The sequence below is a fragment of the Malus sylvestris genome, chromosome 14 (genome assembly GCF_916048215.2).
Source record: "Malus sylvestris chromosome 14, drMalSylv7.2, whole genome shotgun sequence".
In the NCBI taxonomy this organism is placed as follows: domain Eukaryota; kingdom Viridiplantae; phylum Streptophyta; class Magnoliopsida; order Rosales; family Rosaceae; genus Malus; species Malus sylvestris.
Window position 1 is genome coordinate 18,488,474 of NC_062273.1, and position 22,706 is coordinate 18,511,179.

The following is a 22,706-nucleotide window of genomic DNA, read 5'->3' on the forward strand; positions in this document are numbered from 1 at the left end:
TATTACGTAGTGTGATTAGTTTTTAAAATTCTAAAACAAATCAATTATGAAAGTTGGGACAGTGATGGCCAGTTTCTTTTAATGTGGGTATGTTCTTTATTTTTTTTATCTTATTTTATTTTAATTTTTAAATATGGCATGATATGCTCATTTGACTGTAGATTGGTGTAAAAATAACAAATTTATATTCATGTAATATTACTAAATTGCCCATGTTTTTATTTTTGTTCAGTTTTGATGAGGGAGTTAGAATGGTAATTTTATAGAATTTTGATTAACTACTTTAGATTTTTTTATTTTTTATTTTTTATTTTTTTTTATAGAAACGATATGAAGTTGGATTTTATTAATAAAGTAGTTTAGATTAATACCTAGAAGCCTCTTGTAAATTGTTGTATTAGGGGCGGGTGGAATTTGATTCGCATTTTCCAAGTCAACCTAGTCGAATCACTATCCCCCCACGCCAACCTAAGGCTCACCTATTATCAACTAGGTATAAAATATCGATCATATTGGAAATATCGGTAGTCTAAAAACACGGAAATTTCGATGGAAATATTGGGATATTATCAATATCGATAAAAATTGAATAAAAACCACGGAAATTGTAAGAAAAACTTGGAAATTTTTATTAAAACTTTGTAGGATGTTTATTTAGTCAACTATTTATTAGTTTATCATAAAAAATTGGAAGGAAATGCATTGTATGATGGATTTAACTGATTTAAGTTGATTATATAGCGAGCTGACAAACATTGTGAGTGGAAAATATGTAGTAATTAATAAAAGAAGTTTAAACACACTATAATCATTTATATATAATGAATTAGTATAATATTTTACACTTTATACATTGCATGGTAAGATATATGAGTGACTTAGTACTACATAGAATTCCTATCAAGATCTAAAATATCGATGATATCGGAAATATCGGTAGTCCAAAAACTCAAAATTTTCGATGAAAATATCGGGATAATATCAATATTTTATATTTTGATCTCAACCCAAACTTACCGGCAACCTCCTCCTCCAATCACGTGGCCGGTCACCCATCTGCCCGTTGCCCGCCTTTCACTCCTTTCCGGCTTTCCCTCACTCAAATAGTCAACTTCCCACCTGCCCCATCTGCCCCAAATACTGCAACTTCCAAATATATATACACTACCAACCGCTTGTTTTCTTCCATTCACACAACATTTTCCAAAATGGCCAAGCTCCTCCTCAGCCTCGCCGCTCTCTTCTTCCTCTTCGCCTTCTCCCGCGCTCACACCTCCTCCGATCTACCCGCCAACGAAATCAAAGCCCGCGATCCAGCCGACGTCAAGTTACCCGAATCCAATCCCAAGCGCAAAACCCCCACCACCACCACCATCCTCTTGCCTAGCGAGAAACCCGACACCGAGTCCGCAACCGGCGCCACCATCTTACCAAAGGAAGAGTCGACCATCGAGACCGTCCCGTTGACCGTCTTCAGCTTCCGCCCCGTCAACCGCCATTTCCCCAGGCGCCCCTTCCCGTTGTCTTTCCGTCACGGCCGCCCATGCGGCCACGGCCGCCGCCCCTGGACCCCGCGCTTTCACGGAGGCGAGCGCGAACATCGCGAGGGCGAGTCTGTTTCGTACGGCAACGATATGATCATGGCGTCCGGGGACAACATGGGATTCGATCCGGCGTTTCGCGGTGGAGAGCGACAGATCCCCGCTAGGTGGGTCAATTTCCGCCACGGTGGGCCTAGGTTCCCGTTCAGGCATGAGGAAGAAATGGAATTGGAGAGGCCGCATCACCATCACCACCACCGCCACCACCATGACCACGACCAAGACCGCCGCGAAGGATTCGAAGGAATGGAGAAGCCGTTTAGAGAGCACAAGCATGAGCATGAGGGCGGTTTGATGAGGAAGTTCCGCAAGTTCTTGAGCCACTTTTGAGCTTTGAAACCATTGATTGATCCCACATATCAATCTAATCTATCTTTTTATGCTTACTTCTAGTTTATGTAAAGAACTTTGCATCCATGAGAGATGTTGAATCGTGTTTATGTTCGTAAACTCATAATCGTATGTATGTATGTATGTATGTATTTGTTTGTGTTTGTGTTTGTATTTGTATTGAGTATGAGTAGATTGTGTTTATGTATTTGTACTTGATGAATTTGAATTTTGTTTGAGATTATTGGTTCTCTAAGTATATCGGAATTTTGCTTGAAACGATCGTCTTGCAAATAAAATAACAGGTGAGACAATGGGGGATAAGCTTCATCGTCGAGAGGGAAACAGCCCGGATCACCAGCTAAGGCCCCTAAATGACTGCTCGGTGATAAAGGAGGTAGTTCAAAATCAAATCCTGATGACACAACGACTAAATACTGAAAAGTGATCATTTTAGCGAGCGAATGATTTGTTTTCTTTCGGATTTGGATCCTCTTCAAGGCAACTTCATTCGGATTTGGATCCTCTTCGAGCCAACTGGTCAGGATTCTCCTCATCAGTATTCGTGAACCGTTGGATTTTTATCCAACGGCTATAATTATTATAGCTTTTAGAAGCTTCTTGTTTGTAGTCGTTGAATTTTTGTGGACATTCAACGGTCCACGAGAGGATCCAAATCCTCCCAAATATAAGCAATAGAATTGTCCTTTCTCTGTATAGTGCGAAAAAGAAAAAAAATTACGGAGCTGAGTAGTAGCTTTGGGAGAACAGAGAGGACGAGTTTACATTTAACCCTTTAGGAGTAGTTAGAACATGAAGCTGTTTTCTGGGCACCGCTCAATTCCGAGCATTGCAAGGGGGTTACAAGATGTGCAGCCCCGCTAACCATAAGGCATTTCTTGATCCCGTCACACCGTGGAGGTTGATCTTGCAGAGGCAGATTCCGGTAAAATTCAGGCCCAGGAGTAAACCGGCCTGCTGAACCTGCACGCTCCAGATGTCCTTCAACGTGATGCCCGTCACGATTGGGAAAGCGTTTTGGTTGCATTTTTCATCCGGATGGTCTCCAACATCTCCTGCTATCTTTACTCCCTTTCGTACTTTTTCCATGTACATGTCTGACACGGTGATGCTTCTTATAAACCCTCCACGACCGATGTTTGTTTTTATATTGATGCCAACTCCCATGTTGTAACGGTTTATGTGTTCTGCCAGGACATTCTCCACTCCACCAGAGGTTTCACTTCCGACTGCAATTCCAGCAAACTGGGATGATCCTCTAATCCGACGGATGGTAATGTCAAAACTTGGGCGACCATAAGCGATCCCATACTCATCCCATCCACTCTTTACAGCCACGAGATCCTCTCCAGTGGATATGTAGGAGTCCTCTATGCAGACATTAGAGCTTGAATCTGCACAAATGAATACAAACATATATATCATGAACACAAAGGCTTCCCACTTTAAATAGAGGAAGATAGACCGTTTGTGATTTCCACAACTAATCCTGTCATGGCATTATCTACAGAATTTATAGATAATTCGAATAGAGAAGTAATGACGCATGCCAATTCATGCAAGTTAATATACTAAATTTTCAACATTATGCGACCTCTCTTTAATCTAGCAGCAGTTATCTTTTTCCCAGAGAACAAGATGTGGCTTGCTTAGAAAATTCGCATGTACCAGGATCTACTCCATCGGTGTTGGGAGAGTCCGATGGAGCCAATATTGTGACATAGCGGACAACAACGTTGCTGCAGAGGAGAAAGAATGCATCAGCCTAAAGTTAGAGCTCAACAACTTTACAATCCTTGCAGAAGGTGCATTAGGTCAGTACCAAGCGGCACTATACGGGAAGTTAAGGAAAACAGGATGCAGAAGAGTTGAGCTTGAATTAAGACTTAGCTAGTTGGCGCAAACGTGGAGCGCTAAGCAGGCAAGCTATCCGAAATAAGAACATACACAAGACCAATCTTTAGGTGTAAAAAATGCAAAACCAAATTCCATGTTTGGCTGTTACGTGCAATACTCGGGTAAATGTTCCCAAGGGGAGAGTTCTGAAAAATCACTTGGAAATGATAATGCTATTGGAGTTCATGAATTCGATGAGACTTCGTCTACACTGAAGAGTTCTTTGCCTTGGCCATCAATCGTTCCATTCTTACCTGAAGAAGGAATAATGCAGTAGATATAAGGTATCTATAAAACGAGAACTAGAAGCTGAGTCAACCCCCACGAACTCCATCTCCATGGATAAAGCTTATATACCTTCCTCCAGGGAGCTCCCTCCCTCTTCCATAAGATGGCAACGGAGCAATCAACGGCCAATTCCTAGTATCCTAAAGCATCTATTCATGAAGAGAGTTAGATAGGACTAAATAACAGCTGCCTCACTAAGACTGTTCTCATGCCAGATAGGACCAACGTGGGTCAGATAGGACCAAATACATTAGTCATTCTATGTTTTTTTAAGAGGTGCATTGCGAATGTCATGGTCTGTCATTGAATTATACCCTAGATTCCAATCTAAAAATAAAAACCCCGAATTTTCTCGGTTTACAAGATCCATAGGCTAAAAAAAAATGTCGCTGAATCTTGTAAAATTTGGACAGTGGATCGACTTCACTACGAAGAAGTTCCGGGGGTTACAAAGGAAACTTGGAGCGGACTTTTGGGCTTATATAAATTTTGGACTTTTGGGGCTATAAATTTAGGTGCACAGGACTACGTACTCCCTTATCTTCTTTCCCGCCAAGTATCGCCTTTAACCTTTTTCCCCGCCTAAGTTTCCCCTTCCCCTAGGGCCACTTTCTCTCTCTTCCCTCCCCTTCCCGTCATCCCTCACTGGGCTCTCTCCAAGGTATGAGCAGCTTTCATTTAATTTCAATTTTGTTTTTAATTCGACTTTTTGTTTGGTTGCCGAGAAAGCTCGAGGAAAATTCAGTCTCGACGAACATCTTTGTGATGCTTACTGTCAACTATAATGTGAATTTTGTTTCTTTATGATCCTGGGTTTTTAAATTTGAGCCCTTTTTTCGTTCTTGTTGAAATGTTAATTTTGTATAATTTCATTGTTGGGGTTAGGGAATTAGGGGAATCGATTATTTCACCGGCTTATTTTTGAATTGTAGTTTCTCTGAATTTTGAGAAATCGTCCCTTGACATTTTCTCGACAACCAAACAGAGAATTAGGGTTTCCATCTAATAGCTTTGAAGCAATTACGTGTTGTTAGAATTTCGATCCAATTAACCTAGAAATGCAGAAATTTCAACTCATCCAATACGTGACACTTAAATTTATGATTTTATATAGATACTTCGATTTATGCTTTATGGGTGTGTCACTAAAATGCTGTAAATTTGTACAATTTTCCAGTGCTATCAGGTTAGGGTTTAGTAGTTACATGTTAAATCTATGAATTTGGGACAATTGACAATGTTAATTGGGCATGGAACGCAGGTAAATCTACTCAAACATGATCGGAGACCAAGTTTCCAAAGGCAGCGACGGCATAATGATTGTAGAATATGAACAGAAGCAAGGCAATGTTGTTCCTGATGGATTTAATTCTCATTATCTCAAAGTTTACTATGGTAAACCCTTTTTTAATTTTATTATTCTATTCAAATGTTATTAGGATTACCACTTCAGCTTGTTGAATCAGTTTGATTGATAGTTATAAAGTAACCAATGAGTTAGAACTTAGAACTAGATATTAGCAACTGATTTCTTTAATCTGTGTAACAAGATATCAGTAATCTTCCCCTCAAAGAAAGTGTTATTTGTGGCAGGAAAACTCTTTCCATATGCAGATATTTTTAAATGGATGTCCTATGGAAATGGTAAGCCATATATCTTAATCAACCAGGTCCCTGATCTACACACTGAACATTGTCCCTACTGTGAATGTGTAATCTGACTGCTGATTTGCAGATGGGAAGCATCCTGCGTGTGACCAGTCTTACTTTAGCCGGAGAGAGTTCTCTTTCACACAGGAAAATGATGTCTATCTGCGGTTCCAGTCCTTCAACTCTGTGCCTGAGCTTGAAAGTTCTGTCAAAGAAAAGTGTCCAGTCAAAATAGATGTTGGGCCTGTGTACGGTGTTGATGTAAGTTTTCTTGTTTCTAAACCAAATGTGATGTGGCTTGAACTTTTTCAGTGTATGTACAATAATGCCGCTCTTCCCACCCAACTATTTCGTAATGGCAATATTGACTAAAATTATTCATTGAATCATGCAAATATAAAAAAAAGGAAAAACTTTAGAAATGTAATTAAACAGTGCATAATTATAGATCGGAGACAATTTCAATCCATGGTTTCTTTGTTGATTTTAATTTACCTATGATTGGGTGTGTGATTACCTTTTACCACCATATCTCTCATTTCAGTTCTAACCTTTTGTATTTGCAGCCTGCAAAGAGGCACGCATATGCTCAGAGTGGCGATAATGTTTTCACCCCAGTGGAGAGGGAACTGATTTTCGATATAGTAAGCTAATCAACCACTTAAACTTTGAAAATTGTCAATATCACAATCTAACTGAACTTTATACTGTTACTGTTGTATAACATGTTTGACTGGGTTTTCTCCAACAGGATATGTCTGACTACGATGATGTGAGGTACTGCTGTTCAGGAGCTGACGTTTGCTTGGAGTGCTGGCCACTTATGACAATTGCTATTAAAGTGATTGATACAGCCCTTAGAGGTAGGAACTTTGTTAATTGTCATCTGATGTATGTGTGGTTGCAATTTTGTAAATCTATTTTCTGCAGATGACTTTGGTTTCAGTCACATTCTCTGGGTATATAGTGGTAGACGTGGAGTTCATTGCTGGGTTTGTGATGGGAAAGCAAGAAGGTAATTCTCTGAACAGCTGTAATCTATACTTCCATTTCTTAGGTTCTTAAGATATGTCATGAAACTCCAATTATGATCATTTTTCTGCAGGCTCACAAATGAACAGAGAGCAGCTATTGCTGACTATTTTTGTGTCTATAAGGTGGATCACTGTTTAAAGTACATTTGGGTTTTGAGAGATCTTATACGGTATACATTTTTGTGAAGGGTTTTGATTCTATATTATTGTTCAGTGAAATGAAAACAGTCAGAAAAAGGTTTCTTTTCCCGGTCTTGCTCTCCATCTGTTCCTTGCGTAAGTTGTCGCATGCATTATTGACTTTCTAATACTGAACCATTTGTTGCTTCCACTAAGACCTAGTCATTCCTGCAGGAGATCTTATACTGGAGTTCTTACAGAGTTCTTTAAGAAATTGCTTTTGAGTCAAAAGATATTTTCAACTGAGGAGAGATATGAAAAGATCTTAGATATGATTCCCGATCCTGATCAATGTATTCGATGTTTCTTTTCATCGCCTATGCATCTCTATGCCCTATCCTGGAATGATGGTCGAGTTATAGTACTTTATTTATCCTTCCAGCTATTACTTCTGAGCTTCGTGGAAGGTGGCAAGAGAAGAGACAAACCCCCGGTTCAAAAGAAGACATTAATGTTGTTCGATGGGAGCAGCTAAATACTATGTTGCAATCTGGAAAATCTAAGGTACAAAGTAGCAGATGTTTGTGAGTCTAAGTCCTAAAGTACATTGTCCTGTGGCAATAGTTCTAGTCTTTTTTTATAGGATTTTGATGTTTTAAATTGTAGTTTAACCTCTTCTGTACTTAATTTCTCTTGATATCATTTATTGTTTAAGGTGCAAGGTCTGCGTAGGTGGGTTGAAGAGATTGTGTTCTCTTTTACCTACCCTAGTCTTGACATGGAGGTTTGCACAACATCCCCACTTTCTTTTACTGCCTCCTTTTATTCAATAACTAGTGACTAGTTTTTAGTATATACATCCTTCTCTGATCCTACACTGGATACTATGTAATGAGTATAAACGATCTACTTCAGAAATATATGCTGAAGTATTCTCTCTTGCAATGTATCTGTATATGGCAGGTTTCGAAACACATGAACCATTTGTTAAAGGCACCTTTCTGTGTACACCCAAAAACAGGTTAGTCCCCGGGGCACTCTTTCATTTTTTGGGTGGTATCGGATATGGTTAGTTGTATTTCTTGAATTTTTTCAGGCATTCAACCACTTTTTATGCTTCCCCCAATTAATAATTACTATGCATCTGGATATTCTTAATGATGCTCTATTTTATTATTTTGTTTCAGGTCGTGTTTGTGTTCCAATTGATCCAAATCATTGTGAGGACTTTGATCCTGCTGCAGTACCAACCTTTCCACTGTAAGTATCTGCTACATGTACACTTTCCTTCTCTGCTTGCATATTTTCTTGTGGCCATATGTTCTTGTGGGAGATTCTGTTCTTTTTTTTTTGTCAAACTTTTCACAAATTCAACATGTAACATAGTAGATTTGAAATAATGTTATACTTTCAAACATCTGCATTTCTAGGTTGTTGTACGTGTTCAAAACCTCTTTAAACAATTTTCCCCTATTAATATGTTCAATTGATACCACTTCTCCGTTTTATGAATGCATATATTTCTAATTGTATCTTTTGTTTGTATTATCACTTAAGTATCTTTACATCTGCAATCCAGCTATTTTCATCCTATGGACATGTTGCAACCTAGGTGCCTAGCACCACGTGCATATAACATGGTTGGTCTAATCATTTCGGCAACACCCTCCTTGCTATTTCAATCTTTATGAATGATTGATCCAGATATTGAAAAATAGCCTGGTTTAGGGTGTTGGGAAATATGAGTTCTAGTTCAATTTTAATCTTAATTGAGCAACGAATTTTTGGCTATATAACATTCCATACTCATAAAATTATGATTTCTGTTCTACTGCACGATTCATTAGCTAGCTGCCTTCTTTATGCATACTTGCTAAGGCTGTCAAGTTAATGTGCAACATTTCCAAGCATCCAAAAGGATGTTGTACATGCCTTTTATTTTGTAAATGCCATATGAGCTGATTTTTTATTGCTATGCAATTCATTGTCTTTTAGTTTTTGGATTCTTACATGATTATTTTGAATGCAGCTTTTAGAACAACTCAACATTGGCGGTTTGAGAGCAGAAGGTGATAATGGTGCGTCAAGTAACACCGCTTATCTTTCATTTTATTTGACATCGCATCTGATTTAGCATAGGGGTTCATACCTCTCAGAAACATTGGGCAGTTGGGTGATTGCATCATGTATGATTAGTGAGTAGGAAAATGTTCACTGCAGGTGAACCTGCACTAAAATGGAAAATGTTTTCTTTTATGATTGATGGTATCATGTATCTTTTCCTGAATCACAGAATGGGACAGAACGTCACTCGGGAAATCAATCAGGTTTTTCAGATCGTCGTTTTTGCTGCCTCTGCTAAAATCTTGCAAGGTACATAACATTCTATTAGAGTTCTCCTTTTATTGAAAAAAAAATGACCTATAAATCAGAATCACCTTATAATGCTGCCATTCTCTTTGCTTTCTTGAGAATTAGTCTGAACTGTACCTCTGTCAAGCGAAAATGGTGTTATCCCCATTTCTTTACTTGAATGAGCTACTTCTTTAGAGTAGAATACAGCATTCAACTAAGTCGTAAAGTTTAATTTTTCGGCATTAGTTCTAATGTGTGTGTATGAATATGCTTTTTTTATTGCAGGAGGAGATGGAAAGTTCCTATAACGCTAAACTGCAGCAGTCGAAGAACTCCTTTAATTGGTAAAACTGTTTGCTGCTATCAATTCATGTTGTGAATGTCCAACTTTCATGGATCTAGTTGATGTTGAAATTATAATTTCAATAGACAATTAGGATTTTAACAAAGAGCGCTACTCAATGTAAATTTCGTGTTTATAAGCCGTCAATAACATTTCATTTTAATCAATATAGATATCCGCGTTATCAATACAAGATCTGTTCTATGACATGATTATTTATGCATGGAGAGTTACACTAGTAGGAAATGATCTTTAAAATTCATTAATCGTCTAATTGATAGGTAAACGTACATAATTAACAACTCAAGGTCCCTTAGGCCCGTTCGCCATCTCTCATCCCGATTCTCTATGACACCCGGACCCCAGTTACATAACAAAACCTCTCCAAATATAGCCCCCAAAAGAACCCATAAGGATAACCACCCATAGTTTAAAACAAGAAAAACATATTCAGATAGCTCATCTTGTAATAAACTACCAATTTACACTTAAAAACTCTAAATACTAAAGCTACACAAAAACAAGACATATAAGTAGTACTGCTTAGATACCATCAAATGTATTAAAAGTTTACCTTTGTTTTTTAAGATAATTTTTCACTGTTTTTAATTTGATTTACATGCCACCATAAGAGTGGTTGGAAGGGGGCCATACATGTGACATGTAGGCAAACTAACAGAGTATTTAACGAAAAATAATGACACCACATTGATGAGCGAATTTATTGATAGAGGATGAACTGATGAGCTTTAAACATGAAGGACCAAACTGATGACTTGATAAAACATAAGACACGGGTTGTGACAAAAATCCGTTGATAAAATTAAGGGAAAATTAATATAAAAACCAGATTTCCCAAATCAAAATCCTCTTTCTAAATAGCAAGAACTTCCCAAATCAACTCTGGATCAAATGAAGGCATTTTGGCAAGTGAACACCCCTCAAATTCCGACTTCTCTCCCATTCCCAACTCCGCCATCCCCATTTGAAACTCTGTTGACACAGACGGCGGCGGGTTCTCACTCCTCCAAACCCCGTCCTCGGACACGGTGGGCGTGGGCGTTAATGACACCATTTCGTGACCAAAACCTTCGCCATCGACCAAAGGCGACGATGAGGACGACGGCGAGGATACCATCTTCACAACCTTCCCGTTCTCAGGGAAACTCCCATCACCACCAACTGAAGAGCTGCTCTTCTTCACATTCTTCTTTGCTCTTTCTCTCTTCACCTTCTGACAAATAGCTTGGATTTTCGCATCCACGGAGTTTTTCACAGCGTTCAGTCTAGACCCGTCGCCAAAACCCAAATTGTTCGGGTCCTTGAGATTGGGGAAATTCAACTTCGCGTACTCTCCGCGGAGCTTGTAGGCCGCCCGGTCGTAAGCGTAGGCGGCGGCTTCCGCGGTGTCGTAGGTGCCGAGCCAGACTCTCATTCTGTTCTGAGGGAGTCTGATCTCGGCGACCCATTTGCCCCAATGCCTCTGCCGTACTCCCCTGTAGAGCTTCTTCTTGCATGGAGCCATGTAAGTAGTCGAAGAACAAACCGAACTCTGAAATGGGTTCGTCGCAAAAGAGCGCGAGGCCGTGGTGTTTACTTTTGCTCGGCCTTCGTCGCAGAACTTCTGGAGGAGGTCTCTCTGGCGGAGGTAAACTGATGAGCCCAGCGGCTCAGATACAGAACTGCCGCTGGTGGTGGTTGTTACGGCGGCGGCGAGTGTTTGAGGGCAGTGAGAGAAAATCGAGTCCAGGGTGTTTGTGGAGCTTGTTAGTATGAGATTTGAGAGAGAAGATCGGATGTCAATGGCGTCTGTGAACCCAAAAGCAAGGTTGTTTTCATGCATTATGTCCATGATTTTCTGGGAAAATAAACAAAATTGAAACAGAGTGTTCTGAAATATTATCAATGTGTAGGAAACAGGGCACTGCAAATAAGTCCCTTTCCTAAAAGTTCAGAACAAAAAACGAAATTTTTGAGATGGAGAACAAGGAAAATGATCCGACAAAAATATATGGATCAGAAAATATCAAAGATGAGAGCTCAAAGGGAGAAGCTTTTGGGTCTGTGAGAGAGGAGGAGTGAGATTTGTTTTGTTGGTGGAGTTTGGGGCAAGACTTGTGAATTTACTATGCTGAAAGGATGAATGGTGTTGCTATTTATAGCTGCAGCGTGTAATGTTTTGCTGGGATTTTTAACAGGAAATTTCGTCCACAGAAATGATTAGGAGACTCAAAAGTAGACTTTTATGACTCTTTATAACATCATCATGTTTTTTACGTAATATTTTATAATATTAACTTATAAATTAATATTAAACTGTGAGTTGATAAAGAGTATATAAAGCACTTTGAAAGAGCCTCCTAATCGTTTCTCTGTCCAATTTTACTCTCAACCCACTTTTTGAATATGACTATATTGCCTTTTGCGTGGAAAGTGAGCCAAATTTCTGTTAAGAAATTTTTGTTCTTTCTTTACTTTTGGTTTAATTCATTTGTTGAGGGATGAAGAATAATATTTTTTAATAATAAGGATGGAGTGATAGTTGAAGAATATTTGTTGAGTTGAAGAAGAAGAACTTCTTTGTATATTTTCTTACTTTCATTTCCCTATACAATCGCAAAATTATGTATTGAATACTAATTATTGTCGATTTGGTATACATTATTAGCTCATTAATTAACAACTTAAATTCTTTTAGCAATGGTCTAACATTGTATCAATGTCATGTACGCAAAAAATGAGACTACAAATGCACGTGAAGAAAAGTGTTAAGTTGATCTCATCACTTAAAAGCCTTAAAAGCTTGACAATAGCGAGTACATGAGGCCAAAAATGGCTTTCGAACCCGGCATAGTTTCTCCTCATAACCTTTCTCTAGTGGTTTAGTTCATTTGCTCGGTTGAAGAATAAGAGTTCCCTTCCTTATTTCTTTGTTTTCACTTTCTTGTGCATTCCCAAATTTCTCTTTTGAGCATGTTTAGCTTAAAATACAATTGGCTTGGACCTTAACATATTAAGCTTTTGGGATTCAACAACCGTTAAAAATTTTAAAATTTACTTTTTGATCAGAGGCAGCACATAATTTGTCTAGACACCTATTCATATATCAAAAAGTTGCTAACACGAAATATGAGATTGTTAGCTTTATTCGTGAAGAATTGTGATAACTTGATTCACATCGTTTTAGTATAATTCTCACAATGGTGAGTCGTAACCCATGGTCATTGAGTTTTATTTGTATTGAATTTGCTTAGGAAGGAATGAAAATTGAAAATTGAAAAGACAAACGAAAGGCTATCAAACACACAAGTGCAAAAATTATGGCAAGGGAGAAGGGATAAAGGGTGATATTGTAATTGCAAGCAGGATCTAGAACTCCCAAAAGGTGTAATTGAACTGTATCTGCAAATGCAACGTTGTGGGGAAAGTGAGTGAGTTGTTTGTTATACCGACGGTGGTTTCACTTTCACTCACTCACTTACTCGGTCTGGTCCCCTCTTTCTCTTCAAAAGCTAATTTATCGATTTATTATTATACACAGTTCAGACAATCAGCTCTTCTATTAAAGTCCACACCTTCAATAACTTTTTTCTGCCACGCGTCTTCTGTCTTCTCCCTCCCAATCCCAATCCAACTGCACAAAGATTTCGCCTTTCCATCATCAATGCTAAATATATTGCTGATTGATGATCATCCCTTTTCATATAAAGCTTAATCATATCTGTCAATATTCAAAGCTGGATCGGCTAACTAGGAAAAGATTCTTACCTTAAGCGATTACTAGGGTTTGTAGTTTGATCCCATTCCCTTCAAACGAGTTGCGCGTATCAGGAAGGATTTACTACACTTTAAAATATCACTACTGTAACAATTTTGAACCATTAATATAACATTCTATATGTTAGGAAGTTTGATTCATTTCCAAGCTTTCTAACATTAACTATAAGAGTTTGGAGCTTGATCCACTTGATCATCACTTCAAATGAATAGTTGTGTATGTGAAGATGGATGAATGACTTACTTACACCTCGTGATACCATTTGACGTTTTGGATTAATAGTAGGATAATGTCAAATAGGGAAGTTTGATCCAATTCCTAAGCTTCTAATACTAAGCAATAATTAGGGTGGGTTTGGAATTGATCCTTTCACTTCTAACAAGTTGTGCATGTGGAGAAGTCTCTCTCGTGCATGTGTGCCCTGCTTAGCTTGCAGCTAGGTTTGAAACAGAATAAATAAATAAATATATATATATATATATATATATATATATATATATATATTAGTTTTACGATTGTCTACATTAATATAGTTATTAATTGTTGATGTATGTAAAATTTACAGTAAAGTTTGCATGTATCGAATTATTGGCGTTATTAGTACACACGTTAACAACTACTTTAGAATCTCTCATCAAGAATATCCGAACACCATCCTAGTTATCTATTTTTTATCAGATATTAGACAATATGGGTATAAGGAGTAAAGTCTACTTCATTACTTTTTTTACATGATAAGCTCAATCAGTCGTCTTCAATCTTTGCTTTTTCCTTCTCACAAGATTAGTTTAATCTAACCTGATGTGGATTCCTAACTACATTCTCTGACATGAAGGTTTTGTGCTCTAAGAAAATTGTACTTATCCTAATTTCGAAAAGGTATGTTTGTAAAGAGCTTCTCAATAGCACCCAAAAAACCCACTTCGATAGAATTATTACACAATTTCTAGAGAATGTCAGTTAATATTCAATAGTATTATATATAGAGCAAGCTTTTCAGCCAAAATGGTCTTTGAGATTATCATAACTACAAGTTTTGGTCTCTGAGATTGGCATAACTCATAGCTTTGATCCCTAAGATTTGAATCGATAGAAGTGGTCCATAAGTTTGTCCATCATCAATCATTTTAGTCTTTCCATAAAAAAATCTTTAGTAAATAAGGATTAAATGGCAAAGATGCTCTCTATTTTTATCAAATCATTTTAGCCCCTTGTTTATTAAATTGAGGTATTTTGTCATTTTGATTCTTATTTAACAAAATTGTCATGGAATGACCAAAATAATTGATGGTGGACAAACTCAGGGACCACTTTTATTGATATCAAATCTCAGAGACCAAAGTAAGAGTTATGCAAATCTCATGGACCATTTTAACTAAAAAAACCTATATATAGTATGATCATTAGGGCATGAAATCATAAGAAAGTAAAGTACCATAAAATTGTTAACTTGAATAATGGTTGGACCTTTTTATTTTGGGGTGTGCTATCTACACACATTGTTTTACTTCTCACACACCCCTTGATGATTTCTGTCCATTGATCTTCTTCAATTCATCTCATCCGACGACCGAAAATAAAAAAGGTGTGTGAGAAGTAAAATATGGTGTGTGGATATCACACCCCTTTATTTTAATTGCCAACATTGATACTTTCAATGTCTTAATCAACAAAATTAGGTTCAAATTTTGTTGATCCTTAAAAGTTGTTACATAAATTGAGGTTTACAAAATTTGAGGGGTAATTTCTAAGTTGATAGAAGAAAAAGGGGGGTAAAAAATAAATGTTGGAAGGTAGGTATAGATTTTAGGGAACTTTAACGAAAAGCTGGCACTGTTCACTTTAACGAAAAACCACATTTTTACACTAAAAAATCAATCATGATACTATTCACTTTACCCTTGTCCTTATCATTAAAACTCAAAGTTTTCAAATTATTTTCATTAGTTTTTCTTAGATTTTATAGGAAATCTTGTGGTGCAGCTGAAAGTCTGCAAAATCCACTAAGAGATTGGGTTGTCTTGTAAGTAAACCTAACATTTCCGTACACCTTTTCAATTTACTGTATTCTCAATCAACCCTAATGGGAATCTTTATGTGTCATTGCAAATTGAATTGATTTATGCATATGACTATACCTTTGTTTCACAAATTTGTACAAACAAACTTTTTGAATGTGTAGCCCTTAGGAGTTGGGAACTACAACATGGAAGATGATAACTCATTTTCTTATCTTCATGTCTACCCATAGCAAATAAAAGGGAAACAAAAGTTGGTCATATGTCTATTAATTGACTTAGTGACTAGAAGTACAAAGAACAATGGGTTTCCTTATCAATGAATTTCACTTTCAAAGTATATGTGGTTATCAAAATTCCGTCATATAAGAGTCACAACAAGTTTTATATGCATAAACAGGTGATAATTACCTAACGACGTAATTTTTCCTTAGAATTGAGACAAAAAAAAGTCACTAGACCAAATGGGGATGTCGTTTGATCTAGTGACAGTTAGTTAAAAACATTCTACGCTTCCCTTTTATAAATCAATTGTTGTAAATTAAGAATTAAACATTGATTGTAAATTCAAGAAAGAAAAGTATTACAAAATAGTGATTGTGTTTGGGCCTGAAATAACAGTGTGGGCCGAGAATGGGTTACCAAGTTAAAAAGCCATAATCCTCGATAGTAATAATTATGCAAGCCAATGGACTTTCAAACCAAGAGAAGACTAATTCGACCGAGTCCTTATAGGATTAGGACTGTGAAAATATTAAGTTTAAGCATGGCTCGGTCGAGTCCTCAATAAAAAATTGCCATAGATCAGAATATGCTTTGGCTAGGTGCGATTTATTTTAAGAATCAGAATTCATCCTGATCAGATAAAGATGAATTAATTGCATAAAGGGACTAGATTCAGAATCTTGATTTGAATCAAAGACGTTAAGATTGGATAAAGGTGAGTTTATGCTAAGGAAGGGATTAAAGAGGTAAAGAGAGAATATTCAGGTAAACGCCCATGCACAAACAATCCTAACATGCCTCTACCTCCGCATACATGTTTACTATGAGGTCCCTCCTATAAATAGAAGAGGTTTTGCAACATGGAAAACTCATTTAACTCAATATACAGCTCAAATGCTTTACGCGAAACCCTTCTCACACCCTGAGAAAAACATTAATTATCCTTACTCTCATGTCAACACAGTTTCAGTTTGGATAAGTAAACAACATTGTGTTGAACCAGCGACACCTTCAGTTTGGGTAAGTAAACAGCACTTAAGCCATAGAATCAAGCAGCATATGAGCACCTTTAGTTTGGACAAGCAACCAACAGTGCTTCTAGGTTGGTTGGTTATCTATCCAAATCTCGATAGGTGAATAATTCTTAATTTTTTGCCCAAAGATGTCACTTCATTAACTTCCCAGCAAAGTGAAGTGTTCTATAACTGGTTACTCTTAGGTGCATTTTGTAGTTCGGCATTCAAACGACTGAATCATGTTCACCATAAGGACATTCATCTCCTTTGTGTACCTTTGCTTTTACACCCTGATACCAATTCGGCGCACCTATATTCTCACAAATTTATTCGAGTTAGCCAAACCTGGTGCAGGAGATCTTGAAATTTGCAGTGAATTAGGCAACCTTGTCTTCAAGTGCCAAAATCTAATAAGGTCGATACACATTCCTTCCTCGGCTGTAGTCGCTGAAGTGCAGAAGTCACCAGCGCACTTGACATAACCACTACCACATCTATTCTACTCTCTCAAACGAGCTTGGTTGAGAGTTGGCATGTTCGCATTTACAGAGATGACATGGTTAACTTATAGCTAATCGGCATGCTTGCCATGTAAGTTTTGTAATTGCTAGAATCAACAAATTGATAAAGGCAACTTGTATAAGCATGTAATATTACTGCCACATAACCAAAGCCTAATGAGTCATCTTCTTCCAATAATATTAACGAGAGAGAGATTTTTCGGTTCCAAAGGGAGGCAAAGCCCATGACAAATAACAATCAACGACTGACTGAATGATTTCTTAATTCTTCAAAATTTCATATGGACATTTTGGAATAATAAGAAAAGGTAGGTATATCATTACGGGTTGTGTTGTTCACATATGTTTTTTTTTTTTTTTTTTTTTCACTTTTGACACATTTTATATTAATTTTTTAGAATTTATTCGATCCGATGATCAAAATAAAATAAATATGTGAAACGTAAAACGGTAAAAGAGAGGGTGTGGATACACCACACCATCGTCACCTCATAAAGGGCATTAAAAAAAAAGGTATTATTGAAAAGGTGATGGAGGGTTGTCGGTTGTCGGTTGTCCTTTTGAAGGTAAAAGCTCGTGAAACTACACCACCTCCCATCTTCTTCAATGGCCCCAAAGTTGAAAAGGAAGAAAATAAAAAAAATAAAAAAAAGCTTATCTATTTGCATGTGAACCAAAATCTAACTAATCCTCACACGTCAAATCCCAAATAGTACTTCTACTTATTCGATTTCTCGATCTTTCATGTTGATTTAGGCAAGAAAAACATAACAAATTGTAATATAAAGACTAACGTGTCATGTTACCTTATTAATTACCTTATAATAAAGTTTGTCACTCCAATGAATTAAGTAATTCAAATAGGCAAAATTAGTCATTTTTCTCCGCATAAAATATTTTACATAAAAGAAATATGGAGTCCGGTTTGCCTACTCATGGTATGTAGGCAACATTGACTACTTTGAGAGAGTAAGCAAATTTTGTAAACACAATTGTTTATAAGATTGGAGCTAATTTTTACCTACATGGCTCATCAAAATAAATTTACCTACTCAATTACCTATGTTATTCAAAATGCTCTAAAGAGATCTTTCTGTCTTCGTCTTTCACATTTTTAAAGGTTCCCCCTCCAACCCCAAAAAGTTTACCTATTTTTTTTGTGTGTTATTAACCAAATGAAGGTGTGTTACACATGCGGGGAAAACCTAACATGCATATAGTGATAATTATCTTTCAACTCATTCGATTGTAGGGTTTGAAATTTGTGACCACGATTGATTGAGTTTTCAAATTTTGTTCTTCCTTTTCATTCTAAATCTTTTAAATAATATCTTTATTGCAAAATGTGTTTTAGTTAACTTAAGTAGAGTGATGTGCTTTTTTCTTTGTACACAAATTTGAATATTTCATCTTTGTAGTTTAGATAAATTTAGTGCATGAAATAATTTCATGAGGATTCTCTTAAAACTTAATACTTAGGCCAACAGTGTTGTAAACATGATTGAATCACGGAGTATAGTGTTTTGTTACCGAACATAATCTCATAAGCAGATTAATGTATTTCAATTATCATGTAAAAATCACATGCATCAACGGTTGATAGTCATTCATGTATTACGTAAATAACAGAGTATAACGCTTGTATACATTAACCAAAGAATGAATAGAAGGATTGGCGAGTGACATGAATCATAAGAAGGATTTAATTAGAACCCTGCGGAATTAAATGATTATTTTCGTAATGTAAAAGTCTAGATTGAACATCACGTCAGAGGTCAATTTGGTCGACTGCGATTTGACTTTGCTCATCAGAGGGGCATAAGAAAGTGATTCACGGACAACACTAGGGGCAATTGTAGAACTCGAACGTCAAAAAGTTGTATTTTGGCAGTATGCGGACTTGGTCGTAAAGCAATCAGGCGACGCCGACTCTATCACAACTGGTTCCCTGTCTCCTGAGGTCGAAACGTCACAACTACGGCCCTACAATTTACTGTCACTGCTTTACGTGTCAGACTGCCATTTCTCTGCCGGAAAAAGAAGAAGAAGAAGAAATCCTCAGAGTCTCGTGAATTCATAAGCGCAGCAACCACGACGACGACGCCGTTTCCTTCCCGCCTATTCACATACTTGAGTCAAACCTTTTATACTTTTAAGGTTATCGTGACGTCATATGAAGATGACTGGTTTAGAGCACCGTTATTTTTATGTATTAATTTCATGTAAATCCTTCTACTTGTGGACCTTGTATGATTGGGGTTTCAAGCTTCAGATTGAAACACACATGTTGTCTTAAGTGTAATTTATGGATAATTTATACTTTCTTAATCTTATTATCCAATTGTTCCACTTGTAATTTGGGAAAGAAATCCGTTAGCTAGGACTAGGTATCGAAGAAGAATTGATGATGAGTCAAGATTAAAATAAAATTTAAATTCAATTTTATTCCATGTAGCTAAAAAGAAAAATAAAATCTCTAAAGAGAAGCATTACATGACAATGAGAGATGCTGCTATAAAGTATAAAGTGCATCAGCAGACCTAATATTTTCTGTTTAAATATGAGGTTTGAAATACAATTGAAGACATATATATATATATATATATATATATATATATAAATACTTATTGTTATCACTCCATTTTATGGGTCTACCATGATGGCATTAATTCAAATTGGGATAATGGTTTCACAATAAATGGTTTTTTTTTTTTTAAATTTCTCATACACAGAAACACCAATGAATTGCTCAATATATTATGCCAATATTGTGTCATGCGAAGAAGATGAAATATACCAAGTTATCTTACAAGTTACGAACACCTTGGGCATCAATGGCTTGCATGGGCCCTAAATTGTTCCAAATCTTTGACATATTCCAGATATAAATGATCACATGTTACGGCCAATTTAATGAGAGTACAAATAAAAATAGTTCTTCAACTTCTGCACTGTTTCACTGTTAACATACACTTTGATTGGCTCCTAATTTCACTTTCTTTGATTCCTTGAATAATTCTAGCAATCGTTGTGTTAGCAATAGTCGCTCGCGCTCAACCGTTGACGTTTTGCATGATTCACTTATATTAACGACTCATCATGATCCATGCGCTAGTAAACGACTATCGTTATTAGGAGCATAATTAGATGCTCGCGCGCTCAACCCTTGTATTGTATGATCCACTTTCATTGACAATTGGTAGTCATCTATGCGCACGTAAACAACTGTTGTTAGAAACATATAATTAGGTGCTTGTGCTCAATTGTTGACGCATTGTACGTATGACCAGCTTAATTACATTAGCAGTTGAAAGTCATTATCATCCACATGCGCATGTAAAAGACTTTCATTAGCATTATAATCAGTTGTTGCTAGCTAGCTAACCTCATCTAGATGAACGATAATTGAGTCAAAGATCTTCATGTTAGACGACATCTGATATCGTATGATTCACTAGTGAGAACAAACCAGTGTCTTGTCATGTTCCAACCTTCATGGGATGAGCTGGCCTGGATTGTCGGTTTGGTAATCCACTCAATTATTTGTTTATCTATTTTTTTTTTTCAATTTTATTTCTATGATCGTATGTTGTGGACCTGGTCGGTTTGACAATTGCTATTTGTAAAATGTTTTAAGCTGAGTATTCAGAGCCCCCCACCCAACCTCCCAGAAAATGAAGAACAACTATGAACATTTAAATGTGCCTACAATCAGACCTATCTGGAGGCCGAAGCTGTGGACTTTTAGGGCTTCTCAATTATTTAGCACTTGAATGATTTGGAGAGATAACAACAATATTCCAAGATTCTGGACCTTAATCCATTCTCCTGTTTTAGCGTTTACACATTAAAGAGCTCAAATTGCTACTTGTTCTAATCACAATAAACCCCTCAAATTAGGGTAATTAAGTTGACTAATATAAAAGACCATTAGTGTGGCCTACTTCACCGCTGTAATCTTGAAAAAGACCAAGTCATTTTCTTTGAGAGCATCAACAAGAAGCCTGCTGGATTCAACCTTCAACCATATTGTAGACCAAAGTCAAATTAAGCTAACTTGGATTCAACCCTCTACCATACAGAGACCAAGTCAAAAGCTAAATTGGGTTTAGAAGTGTTTAAGCTAGAGTTGGGACGTGGCCCAAGTTTTTGGGACCTTCATCCTCTCAAAGAATCTCTTAATCTCGTACAACCATTCAAGAAAGTCTTCTATATGCAAGTGTTTGGACCCAAAATATTGGGTTTGGGCCGAGTATAGTTGTGGGCTTGACACAAAGCAGAGAACTTCAGCCCATGTCATGTTTCTGAAACTTTTTAGTTTAGTCCAAGATAGGATGGTCGAATCCTAATAGGTGAAGGACTCTTCGGGAGTCAGGTTGGAATGGTTTGGCTAAGTTCTAATGTGAGTGAAACTGTTTCAAGGATCAAGATGAACATTGATAGGATTCGTAATATTCCAAGAATCAAGGTTCATGGTTGATCAAGATCATGAGTGAATCGAATACAAAAAATGGAATAGATTTAGAGTCCTAGATCTAGTTGGAGTGGCCAAGTCCTGAGAATGGTGTGATATTGGATCAAGGAATGCTGAAAAGGTATAATCCAGGTGGGACTCTACTTCGGCATGAAGTGATTAGCACGAAAAATCACTTCTATAAATAAAAGAGGTTCTGCAACATTCAACGAACCTTCAACTCAACACACAAAACTACCCTACGCAAATTCTCGCTCTATACAAAACCCTCTCAAACCTTTGAGAAAACACTAACTTCTCTAACTTCGTCAACACACTTTCAGTTTGGATTAACAGCACTATGTTGACAGCCGGCGACATCTTTAGTTTGGATTAACAACACTAGAGCTGTAAAGTCAGGCGACGGAGAAGCACCTTCAGTTTGTAATAACAACACTGCTTCAAGTTTAGCTGACTATCTATCCAAGTCTCTTTCGACAAGGAGTCCTTGAATCCTTGTTGAAAGAGGTCATCTCGTTAGCATTCTTGGCGAAATGAGGTGTTCCTAGTTACTCAGTGTTCAACACATTGAAAGCCAAACCTTATTTGAACTTCATAGTGACTAGCAGTCTTGTCTTCAGGCTCTATAACTCAGAGGCGGAGACATATTCCTTCCTTGGCCGTGATCACTTATATATAGAAGTTAACAGTGCGTTCAACACCATCACATCACTAGTACAAAAAAGACTTTGCGCGACGTAGGACCGTCGTCGCGCAAAGTCAAAAATACATCGCCCAAAAAATAGCCAAACGTACCTTCGTCGCGCAAGAATCGTCCCGCGAAGGCAGTGAAGGAAGGGTTTGCGCGACGCAATGCCTACCTACGTCGCGCAAAGTAGTTTTGCGCGACGTAGGTCCTGCGTCGCGCAAAGATACGTCGCGCAAAGTAGCTTTGCGCGACGTAGGACCTGCGTCGCGCAAAGCTACTTTGCACGACGCAGTGCCTACCTACGTCGCGCAAAGCTACTTTGCGCGACGTAGGTAGGCACTGCGTCGC

General features: G+C 37.3%; 3 protein-coding genes and 1 pseudogene across 8 annotated transcripts; 2 read left to right on the plus strand and 2 right to left on the minus strand.

The window, feature by feature from the left end:
• Window positions 1-1,168: 1,168 nt before the first annotated feature.
• On the plus strand, window positions 1,169-2,175 carry LOC126599543 (uncharacterized). The gene has a single exon (XM_050265937.1). It carries the CDS (start codon window positions 1,209-1,211, stop codon window positions 1,929-1,931), a length of 723 nt encoding a protein of 240 aa, XP_050121894.1. The 5' UTR covers window positions 1,169-1,208; the 3' UTR covers window positions 1,932-2,175.
• A 552-nt stretch (window positions 2,176-2,727) lies between these two features.
• On the minus strand, window positions 2,728-4,394 carry LOC126599076 (probable polygalacturonase; annotated as a pseudogene).
• A 232-nt stretch (window positions 4,395-4,626) lies between these two features.
• Window positions 4,627-9,831, plus strand: LOC126599541 (uncharacterized). Of its 6 annotated transcripts, none has more exons than XR_007615182.1 (17): window positions 4,632-4,797; window positions 5,398-5,531; window positions 5,730-5,780; window positions 5,872-6,047; window positions 6,353-6,430; window positions 6,538-6,649; window positions 6,717-6,801; window positions 6,892-6,960; window positions 7,049-7,096; window positions 7,175-7,293; window positions 7,383-7,504; window positions 7,656-7,724; window positions 7,904-7,961; window positions 8,128-8,200; window positions 8,970-9,018; window positions 9,234-9,313; window positions 9,581-9,831. XR_007615182.1 is itself a non-coding variant. In XM_050265934.1 (16 exons), exons 2-15 carry the CDS (start codon window positions 5,414-5,416, stop codon window positions 8,974-8,976), a joined length of 1,185 nt encoding a protein of 394 aa, XP_050121891.1. In that variant the 5' UTR covers window positions 4,631-4,797; window positions 5,398-5,413; the 3' UTR covers window positions 8,977-9,018; window positions 9,581-9,831. The 6 variants fall into 6 exon arrangements, 2 of the variants coding, with proteins under 2 accessions (XP_050121892.1, XP_050121891.1); XR_007615183.1 differs by lacking the exon at window positions 4,632-4,797 and adding an exon at window positions 4,812-4,922; XM_050265934.1 differs by lacking the exon at window positions 9,234-9,313 and having other exon boundaries at window positions 4,631-4,797.
• A 515-nt stretch (window positions 9,832-10,346) lies between these two features.
• LOC126599542 (ethylene-responsive transcription factor ERF061-like) lies at window positions 10,347-11,776 on the minus strand. The gene has a single exon (XM_050265936.1). It carries the CDS (start codon window positions 11,488-11,490, stop codon window positions 10,513-10,515), a length of 978 nt encoding a protein of 325 aa, XP_050121893.1. The 5' UTR covers window positions 11,491-11,776; the 3' UTR covers window positions 10,347-10,512.
• Between the last annotated feature and the right edge of the window lie 10,930 nt (window positions 11,777-22,706).